We start from the raw sequence: 15,025 nt of genomic DNA, 5'->3' as shown, positions 1-15,025 counted from the left end.
TATGTGGGATGTGGGGCCCAGCGGGGCGGAGCGGAGGTGATGTCATGTAGGATTCATGCAGGGATCGCTTCATGATTTCAACTTGGTTTATAGTTCAATCAATCAACCATTCATTCACTACGACGGTCCAACTCCCTAACGCCTCCAAAGCCAGCAAGATATCCTCCCGTCCGCATTAGTACATATTAAGACATCCTTCCCATCTACGCCGTCCGCTCGTCTTCGTCCACTGCAGCCCGCAATTCCCATACAATGTCGTAGCATTCCGCCAGCAACGCGTTCACGCTGCCCTGGCCTTCGGGGATGTCGGTGCCCACGTAGAACTTGCCGTCCACGCGCATGTTGTCAATCGAGTTGAGCTATTGCATTGTCGTTAGCACCTGCCAACTCTCATCTGCGAAAGCAGCACCTACCTTCATGCTGTACGGATAGAGCTCGCGCGAGTTCGATACGCCCCCTGACTCCTGCACCTCCAGTAGGCATTTGCGCAGCGTCTGTAGCTGGTTGTACACTGGCAACAGCGCCTCCGACACCGGCTCCGAGGAGATCAGCAGCGCATAGATGTACCCGTAACTACGCCGGATCAGGTACAGTAATGTCTACACCCAAGTTAGCATGAACCATAAAAGCCCCGATGCGACTTACCCTCTGCGCATGAATGTCTGCTGTGTTGCCTTCCGCATCCACAAAGTTGCCGTTCACCCGTGCCTCATCAATCCGGTCGAGCTTGCGCTGGTAGCCAAACAAGTCCGTCTCGCGAAGCGACCATGCCTGTGTCACAGCCAGGCGGTCTAGCTGGTTGCGGATCTCGATCAATTTGTCGTACTGTTCCTTGAACCTTTCGTCGATCTTTCCTTGTCTGCGACAAATCAGCACAGGATTCTATTGTGTCGCCATCCATACATACCGCTCCAGCACAATCTCCGTCCAGAGCCAACACCTTTCCATCAGCAGCTTGACGTCTTCCTGAGCACCGGAAAGCGGCACCCCTTCAGCATCCACGAATTGTCCGTCCTTCATGCCCTCCTCAATCTTCTTCAGTTGGGTCCGAAGCGCGGTGACCTCGGAGGATGAAAACTACCAATGTCAGTTTGCACACTTCCGATCGACAAGGGTAGACTACCTTAGAGCGGGTGTTCACGGCCGATGTCGATCGCAATATAGACACGAGCGTCTCATGTGTAGCCGCCAGTTCCGGACCCAGCTTAGCCAGACCACTCTGCAATTTCTCCAACAACAGCTGACATTTCTCCAGACGACTCTCGAGCAGGGTGATAAGGGCAGGGGAGTAAGCTTGGCGGCATCGCTCGAGGGTATCGTTCATGTTCGCAAGGGTCTTGGTGATGGAGATCAGGTCTTTGGAACTGTAGAAGCCGGCCTCTTCCAGGTGGTCGAGTAGACGCTGAACGGTTAGTAGGGGGTAGTATCGCAGAGACGGTCACGCATACCTGAACAGTCGTCGCAAGAGAGTACCTATATTACAGCGACGAACATGTTAGTATAGTTCACTTTTAACCTCACACCAGACAGAAGGAACATACACAGCAGGAGCTTCATTGTTGCGACCAACGGTCAGGAATAGCAGCGAAATGAGTTGGAAGCAATCGTCAAGAACATAGTCCACTAGAACATCGCACAAGTCAGCATTCCTATGGTCACCATCATCCATACACAGGCCCACTCAGTGCTAACGTCGATTATGTGCCCGCCGGCGATCCTGTTCCTTGCGCGCGGCATTGAGCTTTTCTACCTCGGCAACCACCTCTTCATAGAGAGGAAGAACATCGCGAGATTTGATATATGAAGACTTGTCTTGTTTAAGCAAGATGAGAGCATCGCGAGTGCGCAACAGACGCTCAAGGATTGGCTGCTCTTTCGGGTCCAGCGGGGCGGGGATAGCGGGGGAGTCCATGCTGCTGGAGAGAGAGGGGAGGGAGGGGAGGGGAGGAGAGGGGAAGAAGATAGATAACGAAGTAATGGAATCGGGGACGCAGATGCGGATTGCACGGAATTCAAAGAGATATCCCAGTTGATTCTTAATCAGCGACACAACAGCCAAGCCAGGTAGACAGGATCTAATAAGAGATACATCCGCATTGAAGTAAAGTCCACGGGCGGGAAAGCAACGTGAAGCCCATCAGGCGATGATGGCATTGCCAAGCTATCTGGCCCGAAGCGGGATAGCGCCTAGTCACGGGCGAGGGGTGCTAACACTAAGCCCAAACGGGAGCAGCCCTAAGCGAGGGCTTCTGCGGTGCTCAACACACAACTTCCGTTCGGGGCAAGCGTTAGTCACTCACCGTCCGACTCCCCTTCTCGACCAGGCCGTTACAAAAAAGTCTCCCGTCCTTCTCTTCCTCTTTTTATCCCCATCCCTCTCGAGACTCCAGTCCAGTCCAACCCCCCCGTCGACCACCATGTCTACTGCCGAGCTCGCTTGCTCCTACGCCGCCCTCATCCTCGCGGATGACGGCATCGAGGTCACCGTACGTATTGACCCTTGATTTCAACCCGGGCATTGGAATGGCAGGCAAGGATGGGACATAGTGCTAGGAAAGAGCAGGAAAAATATGAAAGTGTCGCGAAAAGAGATGGATCAGGACGATACCAAGGAATCGGAACATGCACAAAATGCCGGGTTGGAAAATTCAAGGTTATAAGATCAAAATTGGACTAATATTGGAATTTCTTTAATACAGGCCGACAAGCTCCAGACTCTCCTGTCTGCCGCCAAGGTTCAGGAGGTTGAGCCCATCTGGACTTCCATCTTCGCCAAGGTAAATTAAATCCGTCCAACCTTCGCAACACATCTCAGTTTCCATCATCGCATGCGATTCGCGATTCAACCCGACTATCCACCATCACCATCTGGAATCAAACACAAAGACTTACACGTCGGTTTATCAATAGGCTCTCGAGGGCAAGGACATCAAGGAGCTCCTGACCAACGTCGGCTCCGCTGGCCCTGCCGCCCCCGCTGCTGCTGCCGGTGGCGCTGCTGCCCCCGCCGAGGCTGCCGCCGCTGAGGAGAAGAAGGAAGAAGGTACGGAACATACTACAACATTTCAATTGTCATGGCGATTGCAATGGCAGGGCATCATAGGAATCGGAACATTTGGGCTAACTTCTATACAGAGAAGGAGGAGTCCGACGAGGACATGGGCTTCGGTCTTTTCGACTAAGCGTCTTCAACCGTTCGGGTTTCCTAATTTTTCCTTTTCTATCTCGTTTCCTTACTACCTCCTTTTCGCCCCCTCGCATTTCTTGTACCTGATACTACGCGACCGCACGAAGACCAAAAAGGGAAAATTAAAAGAAAGAATGAACGGACAAGGACATCCGGTGGGACTGGGCGCTCTGCTCGCATGATAGGCTCCGTCGTGAAGAAATTAAGAACCAGAAATGTGTCTCTTACGTAGTACTACTTTCTGGAGGGAAAACCGCGATGCCCTTGCGATTCCGGTTTTTCCTGGGGGGGCGGAAGAGGTTCGGCTTCGGCTCCTCTTGTGTCTCTGATGTTGTGTGCTTGTTGCTACTATGCTATATGGCGTGTTCTTTCGAGCTTAGGTGCCCCAGCTCTCATGCAATGTCTGTCATGCGACCATGAGCAAAACCTCGTTCCCACTGTTTCCATATGTTCTGTAGATCTAGATGTAGACACCAGTAGTTCGTATGATTATAGTATACTATAGTACTATATATACTATACTCCGCCTGCCCTGTGCACCAAACTTCCCCATACAACAAATATCCCGCCAATCGATGTACATCAACATCAGCAAATCAATATCCATAAGTATCGATAACAACAACAGTAATCCCCACTCCGCAATGCAAGATCAAGATCGAGATAAAGAACTTTTAGACACCGCCAGCCCATACAGTACAACCAACCAATAATACAACCCCAGACAATAAAGTACTAGCTAGACACGCTAAACCATCAGCAGCATAGAACCAAGACAACCTTACAAACAGCACACAAACACACAATACAAAATTAATGTGCAACAGACGCGCTAAACAGCAGCCGTGTCCTGGTCGCGTGTCGCGTAGAGTCGGAACTGCACGAAGATGGTCACGTCCTCGACCATGGTGCCGAGGGAGCCAATCAGCCATGGGACATTGGTCACAATATAGTTCCTTTCTGTGGAGTGGCAGATGATCTATAAGAAGTTTTTTATTTAGTCTGGGTTTATGTAAATCATGGGAATTGTGATAGATAGGTAGACTTACGCCTGCGCCGTAGGTGAGGTTTCCCATAAGAGAGAGGATGAAGAACAGTAGCGAGAGTCCTATACTCATATGTTAGCTCCAACCACATTACCCCAATCAAAAAGGGATATACATACCCTCGCACGACTTATCGCAGTAGTTCTTGTAGATCTGTGGAAGTCGCGCCCTATATCCAGATTAGCACCAGCACCATCACTCTCCCCATTAAAGCATAGAAAACAAGCATACCCAAGATAACAAACCGCACTGATATACCCCAACACCATTGCCCCAGGCGCCATATCCACGCCTCCCAGCCCCTCCTCTACTGGCGCGGGCTTCCACACGCCCGTCCGCCACGCAACCGTCCACCCTGCCATTCCAATAACGCAGATGCCCAGCACACTGCTAAAATTCTTCACCCACGCCTTGCGCCCCACATCATTCTCCTCAACAATCTTAGCCAGCATATCATCACTGCTGCTTTCCGCGCGGCGCGTCGAGTTCCTAGGGTTGTCCAGAGTTTCGCCTGTCTGCGCATACGCATCACTGAACCGCCGGCCCAGCAGCGGCGTCGTAGGATCGGGCGTGCTTGGCTCGAACACGGAAGAGGAAGTGCGGCGGCGGGGGCGCGGCTGCCGAGAGTTCCGCGCCTTGTAGTAGAGACATTGTCCGATGAGGACCCCGTCCGCGATGCAGAAGTACACGGCGATGGCGACAATTACGGGCACGAGACCTGCCCAGGCGCCTCCGATTAGGTTGGTGATGTCGCCGAGGAACCAGACGAAGAGGAAGAGGAGGGAAATAGCTTCGGCGTTGCCGTTGCGGTAGTTTTCGATTAGTTGGGGGACCTGAAAGTCTCGTCAGTATGGTTTGATTGTAGTATGGGGAGAGAATAGAGGATTAGAGGGCTTACGAGGAGAAAGATCCAGCAGGTGAGTGATATCGAACCCAGCAAGCCAGAGGCTGCTTCGCGAGAAGTGAGAGGGACAGAGTCGGCATTGGTAGCTGTCCAGAGAGCCGCCATCTTGATTTGAGGTATTGGGGGCAGTGAGGTGCAAGAGTTGTTGCTAGAGTTTGGAGGGAAACTCTTGCGGACTGCTCGACTCAATCAATGACGGGCAGAGATAAGGAACCCTCCTATGATAAAGCGGTTTTATTGAGAAAATCCCTTGCCGTTCGGGCGCATAGGGTCGCGATAAGAGCGGATAGTGAAAAATGAAGGGTCAGCTGCTCGATTCGGAGGAATCTGGTGGTTGAAGAAATTTTTCATGGAATGTGTAGGAGGGAAGCACGAAGGAATGAAGCTATTAAAATGGCGACAATTGAGTCACTTGGGGACTGAATAGATTGGCGCATGGTTGCGGGTGGAGCCGGTCAGGAATGCTTTTGACTAAGCTGTCTGTCTTCGTGGTGTCATTCATTTAGCTTCATCCTATCCCTTATCAGCTTGTCAAGTTCCCCCATGATAATTACCATTGCTTTGGATGTGGATAGAACTGTTTGGGTACATGTAGGTGAGTATCTCTAGAAATGGAATGGATGCATCTAAGCCGCATAGCCATTGGTAACGTCGTATTGTGCAGGGGTCCCTTGCGAAGCAAGCCATATAGTACTACTTACTGCTACTAGTATTCTGAAATATACACTTTGTTTTACTGGGTCGCGAAAGCAGCAACATCACGATCGATAAATTGTAGTTACAGTAGATCAAGTTATCTGTCTTTATTAATATCTTTCTTGTGATATTGAGGAATTCTGATCAACAACCATCTATATTCTAATCTGTCTACTAAGCCCATCTGAATGCCCATGCAGCAAATACTTTTCCTTAAATGTTGTATAGGTTACACGCGATAATTCACCCTGGGTATCAAGCTTCTTCCTCGTCGTACTGAAGCAGCTGGAGCTCGTCCTCCAGCATGGAAACCACCATGTCTCCCATCGCCTCCCGAATTGGTCCATGCAGCAAGCGCTCGCGCTCCGACTCTGGCTGAACCAGTTCCAAGCCATCCACATACTCCGTCAGCGGGGAATAGTCGAGCACTTCGCCCCAGTTTCCCCGGTCAACTCCATACTGCTGAAGAAACGCTTCCAGCGTGTGCATCCCGTCGTTCAACAGCCACTGTTCGAGAACGGGTTGCTGATCGGCGCTGGGGTGGGCCGGCGCACGGTTGTCCTCAGCTTCGGTCTCCGATGGAACGTCATCTTCGTGTACTTCCTCTCCATCACGCTGGAACCTAGGGAAATGAATAGCTCCGTTGTTCAGCTGATCAAGCAGGTCTCGCAGCCATTGTGGCCGCCCTACATCTGGTACCTGCGACAAGTAGGATGGCGTGGGGTCGGACTGCTGACGATAGGCTTCCGACTCGTACGGAGGAAGGGGATCGGATGCGGAGAGGCGTCCAGCGACGAAGCGGTTTGGCAGGTGCGTCGTGACCCGAGGGATATCGGACAGTACGACATGGCGTGCGATATCCAGCGAGATCTCTGGCGGTTCAACGGGCTCTTCCTCGTCAGGAAGCGTGTCGGCCACTTCTACGATCAGAGAAACCGCTTCGGGAGTGTTCCAGAGGTCCTTGGCACGGCTAATATAGAGTTCGGTAAAGAGTTCATGGGCGTCTGTGGGTGGCATCTTGCCCCAGATCCTCTTGGGCATGGGCTGGATGTCGAGCTCTTGCGCCATCTTGCAGAACACCCACGGGTAGCGCGACATGGCTCGACGCAGCTGCTCGCGGCATTCCTTCGGTTTGTTAAGTCGTAGATAGGCCAGTGCGAGTGAGCACTGGATGTTGGGAAGAGCCTCCCACTCCTTGCTCAGACGCGTCTGTGTGCACAAATCCACGAAATGGGCATATTCTCGGCCTCGCAGGGCCAAGTGATCGATAAGAAGCCGGATGCAGTATGGGTCAGTCTCATTGAGACTCAACAGTAGCTTCGCCCACTCATACGCCGTCCGCCAAGTACCCTTCATGCCCAGGTTAGCGATGTACCTCCACCCAACCAGCCACAGCTCGCGGTTTTCCATATGCACAAAGTCAAGTTTTGCCTGGCCTTGCTTAACGAGATTGCTGAAAGACGAATGGGCTGAACGACCGATATTGAATAGTGCGCGCTCGAGTAGGTCAGCCGAGACCGCATGATCACCCTGATGCTTTGCTATTTCAGACACCTGTAGGAGGGTAGAGATGTGGTATGGATTGTATTGTAAGAGGTGGATCATTCTTTGGGGATCCATTGACTCCACGCACATATCGAACTGCCTCTGCACGTCCGTATATGAAGAATTGTGCACAATCTTGTACATAGTAGAGCCATTTTGGAGCTTTTCGACCAGCTCCATTCCAAGGCCACCACTGGGAGACCGAGGCCACTCATCTCTGCCCTGCATGAGAACATTCCGCCGCTGCGTCACGCCTGCCAGACTCTGACCCCTACTGGCAGGACTGTACCGACCTGTCAATGCCTGCCCTAAGTCAAGCGTCTCCCGGCCTCTATCTCTCCTGCGACCTGATCCAGTATCTTGATCGAAGTTTTCCAACACGACATTTCCAAATAATTTGCGCATCTCGTTCGTCGCATTCAGGCATCTAGGATCAATGGCGAGAAGTGCTTCCGGTGTTTTCGGGAATCCAGCATCGCGGTCTTCTGCGGCGGCTGAACCACCAGAGTGTGCGGGGTGTTTAGGGTTGACGGCCAAGTCTTTCAGCGCTTTGTCAATATCATCGAGTCCTGTAGCCTCGGGAGAAGCAGCATGAGCCCCTGATTTAGCCCCCGCCTTCTTCTTTTTCTTGTTCTTTTTATTTTTCTTTCCCGGGGCTGCGGGCTTAGGTGCAGGTGCAGGTGCAGGAACCTCCTCCTTAGGTTGAGTCACCGGCTCAGGTTCCTCGATCTCGGCTTCAATCTCGGACTCCTGCTCATCTTCGTCGTCGTCGTCCACCGAGTTCAACAAATCAAATGCATTGAGCTTCGGCTTCGACGGCCGGACCACCGGCTCTTCATCGCTCGAGTCATCATTCTCTTGTTCGAGTTGTGCCAGCTGCAGCTCTTGTTCGCGCTGCTTTTGCAGCTTGCGGAGCGCACGGGAGGACATTCAGGAGTCGACAATATATTCGAATCTGTAGAAGCAGTCGAGAGTGATCTGATATCACTAGGCGCAATGGGCCACACACGCAGACAGCGACGCGGAAAAGATATTGACAGGAAAGCCCAAGAGTCAAAGAACAAAAGAATATGATTGAATCGGGCAGTCCCGCGGGGAATGACGACACGGCCGAGACAGGCTTAGCGGGGTTCTGGGTCAGTTTTGCTTAAGCCCCTTTCGGAAGCCGCCGTATGTAAGGTCACAAACAATACATACACGGTATCACATGACGCAATGGCGGCGAGATCCCGTGGTTGAAAGTAGTTGCTTGCCTCCACCGCATCTCGTCTGTTTCTCACTTGCTTATCTTCTGCTTGCTTTTGTTGTTCTCCGAAACCAGAGACGGAGAGACGGAGAGTAGCCAAGACACTCCCGGCTCACATACAACCCTCTATCCGCCGGCCCAATGCGTCGTGCGGCTTTTCAAGCCCTTCGTACTGCCCGTCGCGTGCCAGCATGGAAGGTCACTGGTAGGAAACCGTGCGCCGTGTCCTTCTCCAGCAGTCGGAGTCTCGGTCTACGTGCTTCCTCCACGGGCAAACACCCCTCTTATCTCCCCGCCCCCCTCCAGTCGTCGATGCATCTTCGGAACTTCTCGATCGCTGTCATTTCGACCGCCGTCGCCTCGGGCGCCTGGTACGCTTATCAGGGCACCGGCCAGACATCGGCGGGTCTGAACCCAACCTCATCGCAACTCCGTTCGTATTCAACCGCTGGCGCACAAGCTGAAGCCCCTGCGGAGGCCACTCGACGTGCACTGCTGGTGGATAATGACCAGTTCTTTACCGCCCCTATCTCTGGAGATCAGCCATTGTCCAAGCACACAGACGATTCCGACCGTCGAGTTCTCGAAATGTTGACCCCAGAGCAAGCCACACAGAAGCTCAGGAAGAATGAGGAGTCATACCTGGTGAACCGGGGCAAGGGAGTGGTCCGCTACGATATTGTGCAGGTGCCCAGCAATTCTCCAATTGAGGATGATCATGCCGAAAAGATTATCGAGGTGCCGTCGTCCGTAGCGGCAGCCAATCAAGGCGAATCCAAGAGTGATTGGATGTTCTGGGCGGTGTTTGATGGTCATTCGTGCGTTTACAGAATTCTATACGATCAGGTTTCTTCCTCATACTAACCTATTGTTTCGCAGAGGCTGGACAACATCTGCCAAGTTGCGCAATGTTCTCATCTCCTACGTCGCTCGTGAATTGAACACCACCTACAAAGCCGCGGCTGCTGACCCCTCTCTGTTGACGCCCTCATCCGCTGCCATTGACGCCGCGATTAAGCAAGGGTTCACTCGTCTGGACGACGATATCGTGCACAGCAGCGTCGACAAGGTGCTCAAGTCCAACTCGCGCCGGGTCGCAGCCGAGATGCTTGCGCCTGCTCTTTCCGGATCTTGCGCCCTTCTTGCTTTCTACGACTCCCAATCTAAGGATTTGAAGGTCGCCTGCGCAGGTGACTCCAGAGCTGTTCTGGGTCGTCGTGCTGCGAACGGTAAATGGACCGCAACGCCTCTTTCTGAGGACCAGACTGGTGGAACTCCGTCTGAGATGAAGCGTCTACGGGAGGAGCATCCTGGAGAGCCTAACGTTGTGCGCAACGGACGGATTCTCGGACAGCTCGAGCCGAGTCGCTCTTTCGGAGATGCGTTCTACAAGTGGAGCAAGGATACTCAGGACAAGATCAAACGACAGTTCTTTGGTCGCACTCCCCATCCCCTGCTGAAGACCCCTCCCTACGTGACTGCCGAGCCAATTGTCACCACCACAAAGATGGAGCCCGGCAGCGGTGACTTCCTCGTCCTTGCAACCGACGGTCTCTGGGAGATGTTGAGCAATGAGGAAGTTGTCGGTCTTGTTGGCCAGTGGGTTGAGCAGCAACAGCAGCTCGGCGCCAGTGGCAGCAACAAGGCCTGGCTGAAGAGCTGGTTTAGCTTTGGCAACAAGTCTGAGCTGCCTGTTGAGGGGCCCAAGGCGACCGACGCTGAAGGCCAACGTCGTCCTATCCGCCAGCAGCAATACGACATCGCTGGAGCAGCCACCCGCTTCACTGTTGAAGATCAAAACGCCGCGACTCACCTTGTGCGCAATGCCATGGGTGGAAAGGACAAGGAGATGGTCTCCGCCTTGCTGACTCTTCCCAGTCCTTATTCCCGCAGATACCGGTATGCTTCTTCCCTACTTTATCATTCACTGAGATCCCGCTAACTTCATCCAGTGACGATGTAACTGTCGAGGTCATCTTCTTCGGCGAGGGCCCTGACAACCGCACCGTCACCATTAATGAAGAGGCCAGCGCATCCGAGGAGAGCGTCAAGGCCAAGCTGTAATTTAAACCCATGACTTTTACCATAAGACATCATTACAATTGGCGTCAAAGAGACAGAAAAGAGAGACGCAAGAAAACATGCTCGATTCCATTTCCATTTCTTATCCTTTGTCATTGATGCCCGTTCGTGATACATGCATACACGGTTGACGGCATTTCCTGTCTTTTATAATTTTCTTTCACCCTGACTAAATGGACTGGCAGTACAGCCGGCGTTACGCGCGCGGAGCCTGATGGGGATTTTACTCTTGCTTTAGTATGCATTAATTAGCATGAAATGAGATACACATGACATAGATCGTTACATTCGTGTAGCTCCTGCTTTTGCAAGTGTAATTGATGCTATTCTTGGGGTATCGAGATTCTAATAATATTACAAAGCGGTACATGTCCGCCACGCCATAATTGCGCTGATATCTTCAAGCTCCCTCAGTGCTCGAGCACCCTGTCTCTGGTCTGTCAGGCCAGGCCATGGCACAATGTATTTAATCATGGACAAGTAAGTCCATTGACTGATTGCACCCGTGTAGTTTTGATCGAAGAAAACGCGACGCATTTCCTTCCCATAGAAGTGAGGCCTTCAAAAGCGAAACTACCTCAGGCGCGTTTCAGTACTCATGACTGAGCAGAGCCCCAGCATCACCGGACATGACTGTCATATCCTTTGGGTCCGTTCCGGTCGGCTATAGCCTGGTATCACATACTCCCATGTGTCTGCATATCATATTCGTAACCTGACTTCATGACTTCTTGGCCGGAGGCGCCAGGCTTTTCGGTGTTTTGTACATGACATAGTGCCTCTTCCATACAGGCAGGGGCTTGACCGGGAAAAGCACCCGATCCAGGAGTAAGGTCTGCAACGTAGCGACGTTCGTACTGGTGAGCCAGTAGATCATCAATGCGGTAGGCATCTCCGACACGTATGATGACAATCCCACATTCAACGCCAGCACCTGAACAAACATCCGAATTCCCCGCAAGGAAAGCTGCTTGTACATCTCTACCTTGGGCAGATCGGCCAGGTTCTTCAGAGGCTGGGCCTTCCAGCCCATTCGGATATTCAGCAGGATAGATAGTGTTAGTGCCAGGGGCAGGATACCGGTAGGATCTCCGGCCAGGAGATCAGGGAACCAAAGGGCACCCTCATTGGCGAGTGAGGGCTCGACCGCCAGATGCAGGGCAGACGAGGGATCCGCGGACTCGGGCTCAAGGCGCGATAGAAGCCAAGGTACTAGACCACGGTCATTGCCGGACATGGCGCGGAGACTCTCCATAATGGAAATCCAGATGGGTAGTTGGAGGAAGTTCAGCGGCTTCCAGAACCGGGGAATGCCCAAGCGACGGTGTACGATTCGTTTCCTTTCCAGGAATTGCTTCATGAGTTGTTGCTTTTGGGCCCTTGTAGGGTCCATTTTGGCGAGCAATAGGCGATCCTCGCGAGTATAGTCCTCTGATTTCTGCAAATTCTCTTTAAAGCATCGGTTCCACGCATGAAGAAGTGGTATCGCATCCCGTTCCCGTTTCGCTTGCATCTTGCTGTAGAGTTGTAGTGGCAGAGCAACGGTTGTTCGGACGATCAGAGCACTCAATGGGATGGATACGGCCCATGGTAGACCGGAAATAGCGTGGACATTGTGAAGAAAGGCGGAGGAGAGTTCGAGGGCTTCGTTGATGAAGGGAGCTGGACGGGTTGGGTGGAAATGCCGGACCTGCTGGAAAGCCGCCGTCTTGCGTGCGGGATGCGACAATCGGAATGGCCGCATGTTGAGTGATTGGCGGGTTGGCTGGACGTATGAGTTGGAGAAACAGAATATGTACAAGAATGAAATGACGGAACTATGGGATCAAGAGACAATGTCTCACCAATGCCGCGCCGAGTTGATCGAATCAGACCAGAATGAATCGAAGGGCCGCCGAGGGTGGAAAACATGTCATCACGTGGAAGTTTGATATCACGTGGTGATAGGAACAAGACAATGATTGACCATACTGTCAGTCTGTCTCGTGTGTAATGTAATGTATCATACCATACGGGCTATCGATAAGGATCTCGAGATCGACCCGCTTCTTCGCTTCGTCTTCAACCTCCACGCTGGCCAGTTTCATTCCTCTTCTTTTCTTCCGCTCCTCATCCACCTGCCATGTCCGCAGCTGTCTCTCGTTAGCCATGATGCTGCTCATCCTCAAATCGGTTCTCACCGTGCTCGCCCTCCTGGCGACCTGTGTGCTACTCCCCCAGCTGCCCCTGAGTGTTCTCCGCCTAGTTCTCCGCGGTGTCGGTTGGCTGGTCCAGAAGCGTACCCGCTCTCGCCGCGAGTACATCATCTCGCGTGTCCGCGCTGACGAAGAAGAACACGCTACTCGTACAAAGGCTGCCTCTGCTACCAACTCCGGTGATGAGGAAGACTGGGAGAAGGTCGATACCTCCAGCTCCAGCTCCGGAACCGCTGGCATCAACCGCAATGAAGAATGGGATGGCATCATCGGCTTCTTCCATCCGTTCTGGTAATGCCCTCGGCAACCCCCTCATTGCAACTCCTACTGATCATTTTCCTACAGTAACGCAGGCGGCGGTGGTGAACGCGTTCTCTGGGAGGCCGTGAGAGCAACCCAGAAACGCTGGCCCAAGGCCATCTGTGCCATCTATACCGGCGATCATGAGGTTAACAAAGCAGCCATGCTGGAACGGGTCCAGGTACCACTTCATTTAGCATCCCCATGACTTTCATGCACATACTGACGACCTCAGAACCGCTTCAATATCACCCTTCACTCCCCGACCGTTGTCCTGCTCTATCTCACTACCCGCAAATATGTCGTTAGCAGCATGTACCCCTACATGACTCTTCTCGGCCAATCCCTGGGCTCTCTCATCGTTGCCTGGGATGCATTCAACCTCCTTGTTCCGGATATCTTTGTTGACACAATGGGCTACGCATTCACCCTCGCTTTCAGCAAGCTTCTCTTCCCCTCCGTTCCAACCGCTGCCTACGTGCACTACCCGACCATCTCCACCGACATGCTCCAATCCCTCGACGACCAGACCGGCCTGCAAGGCGTCAACTCCGGCGCCGGAAAGGGTCTCAAGGGCCAGATCAAGCGGAAGTACTGGATCGCATTTGCCAAACTCTACGGCTGGGTAGGCGGCCACGTCGACGTCGTCATGTGCAACTCCTCCTGGACATCAGCGCACATTCGCACCATCTGGGGTCCCTCCCGCCAAAGCAACCCACACAAAGATCCCACCGTGATCTTCCCACCCACTGCTGTCTCCGAACTTGAGTCCACCATCACCGTGTCCCCAGAGACCGAACGCACCCGCCAGCCCCTCATCCTGTACATCGCCCAATTCCGCCCGGAGAAGAACCACCCCTTACTCCTCCGCTCCTTCGCCCGCTTCCTCCAAGAGCGTCGCGACCAGAACGCCGACCCCGAAACCGAGCCCAAGCTCGTCCTCATCGGTTCTGTCCGTCACGCCAGCCCCGACGAAACCCACATCTACAACCTCCGGCTACTCGCCCACGAACTCCGCATCCGCGACCAAACCACCTTCATCTGTGACGCCAGCTGGCCCACCATCCTCGAGCACCTCGCCACGGCCTCCATCGGCGTCAACGCCATGTGGAACGAGCATTTCGGCATCTGCGTCGTCGAGTACCAAGCCGCCGGTCTGATCAGCGTGGTCCACGACTCCGGCGGTCCCCGCGAAGACATCGTCATTGATCTCGGCGATGGCGCCACGGGATTCCGCGCCTCCACGGAGGAGCAATTCGCTGCTTCGTTCGAGGCGGCGCTTGCGCTTCCGGTTGAAGAGAAGGTCGCAATGCGGTTACGCGCCAGGAAGTCTGCGTTGAGATTCACCGAGGAAGAGTTCCATGCTAAGTGGATTGAGGAGATTGGGAAATTGATGCGGTGAGCGTTTTATGGTTGTAGCAGAAATCTGATTATCCAAATTCATCCCACCTCTTCAAAGAGTAAAAAAGAAAAATCATATCTATTATCTGTTCCATTAAGGACTTGAGCTAGCTGGTCAGCTGTTGGGCGTTTCCTGCGGAATGGGGAGTTTATGAATGCATTATCATCCATCATCAACATTATCGTATTTGTATATCACTCGTATCAATGGGGAAATAAAGAACACCCTCCGCTCCAGTCCTCTAGACTATACCTTACGTCCCCTGTCCTTCCCCTCTTTTTAGAATGTAGCACATAACTTCCTAACTAAAATAGTACCTGCCTATCCTAGTAGTAGTAGTAGTAGTAGTAGTAGTAGTAGTAGTAGTAGTAGTAGTAGTAGTAGTAGTAGTAGTAGTAGTAGTAGTAGTAGTAGTAGTAGTA

General features: G+C 52.7%; 7 protein-coding genes across 7 annotated transcripts; 3 read left to right on the top strand and 4 right to left on the bottom strand.

Annotated features, from left to right (window-relative positions):
* Positions 1-92: 92 nt before the first annotated feature.
* Positions 93-2,102, bottom strand: BO88DRAFT_402797 (uncharacterized protein). Its single transcript, XM_025706200.1, has 8 exons — positions 1,693-2,102; positions 1,542-1,623; positions 1,449-1,473; positions 1,124-1,402; positions 908-1,077; positions 646-859; positions 414-599; positions 93-359 (listed from the first exon to the last, which is right to left on the bottom strand). The coding sequence occupies exons 1-8, from the start codon at positions 1,910-1,912 to the stop codon at positions 204-206; spliced, it is 1,332 nt and encodes a 443-aa protein (XP_025565239.1). The 5' UTR covers positions 1,913-2,102; the 3' UTR covers positions 93-203.
* A 315-nt stretch (positions 2,103-2,417) lies between these two features.
* Positions 2,418-3,182, top strand: rpp1 (ribosomal protein P1; the record flags this gene model as incomplete). Its single annotated transcript, XM_025710617.1, has 4 exons — positions 2,418-2,486; positions 2,700-2,777; positions 2,911-3,043; positions 3,136-3,182. 4 exons carry the CDS (start codon positions 2,418-2,420, stop codon positions 3,180-3,182), a joined length of 327 nt encoding a protein of 108 aa, XP_025565238.1.
* Positions 3,183-3,708: 526 nt separating this feature from the next.
* Positions 3,709-5,531, bottom strand: BO88DRAFT_402795 (vacuolar membrane PQ loop repeat protein). The gene is made up of 5 exons (XM_025706199.1): positions 5,132-5,531; positions 4,465-5,066; positions 4,353-4,402; positions 4,237-4,295; positions 3,709-4,166 (listed from the first exon to the last, which is right to left on the bottom strand). The coding sequence occupies exons 1-5, from the start codon at positions 5,240-5,242 to the stop codon at positions 4,020-4,022; spliced, it is 969 nt and encodes a 322-aa protein (XP_025565237.1). The 5' UTR covers positions 5,243-5,531; the 3' UTR covers positions 3,709-4,019.
* Positions 5,532-5,936: 405 nt separating this feature from the next.
* Positions 5,937-8,410, bottom strand: BO88DRAFT_402794 (transcriptional repressor TCF25 family protein). The gene has a single exon (XM_025706198.1). It carries the CDS (start codon positions 8,306-8,308, stop codon positions 6,089-6,091), a length of 2,220 nt encoding a protein of 739 aa, XP_025565236.1. The 5' UTR covers positions 8,309-8,410; the 3' UTR covers positions 5,937-6,088.
* Positions 8,411-8,653: 243 nt separating this feature from the next.
* On the top strand, positions 8,654-11,032 carry ptcF (type 2C protein phosphatase ptcF). Its single transcript, XM_025706197.1, has 3 exons — positions 8,654-9,442; positions 9,504-10,523; positions 10,577-11,032. The coding sequence occupies exons 1-3, from the start codon at positions 8,766-8,768 to the stop codon at positions 10,686-10,688; spliced, it is 1,809 nt and encodes a 602-aa protein (XP_025565235.1). The 5' UTR covers positions 8,654-8,765; the 3' UTR covers positions 10,689-11,032.
* BO88DRAFT_402792 (putative mitochondrial export translocase Oxa2) lies at positions 11,018-12,560 on the bottom strand. Its single transcript, XM_025706196.1, has one exon. It carries the CDS (start codon positions 12,448-12,450, stop codon positions 11,428-11,430), a length of 1,023 nt encoding a protein of 340 aa, XP_025565234.1. The 5' UTR covers positions 12,451-12,560; the 3' UTR covers positions 11,018-11,427.
* Positions 12,561-12,782: 222 nt separating this feature from the next.
* Positions 12,783-14,778, top strand: BO88DRAFT_402791 (alpha-1,2-mannosyltransferase ALG11). The gene is made up of 3 exons (XM_025706195.1): positions 12,783-13,192; positions 13,247-13,382; positions 13,437-14,778. Exons 1-3 carry the CDS (start codon positions 12,855-12,857, stop codon positions 14,601-14,603), a joined length of 1,641 nt encoding a protein of 546 aa, XP_025565233.1. The 5' UTR covers positions 12,783-12,854; the 3' UTR covers positions 14,604-14,778.
* The last annotated feature ends 247 nt before the right edge of the window (positions 14,779-15,025 follow it).

The sequence above is a fragment of the Aspergillus vadensis genome, assembly GCF_003184925.1.
Source record: "Aspergillus vadensis CBS 113365 unplaced genomic scaffold BO88scaffold_5, whole genome shotgun sequence".
Lineage (NCBI taxonomy): Eukaryota > Fungi > Ascomycota > Eurotiomycetes > Eurotiales > Aspergillaceae > Aspergillus > Aspergillus vadensis.
Note: the sequence above shows the minus strand (reverse complement) of the source record. Positions and strands in the feature narration are given on the sequence as shown.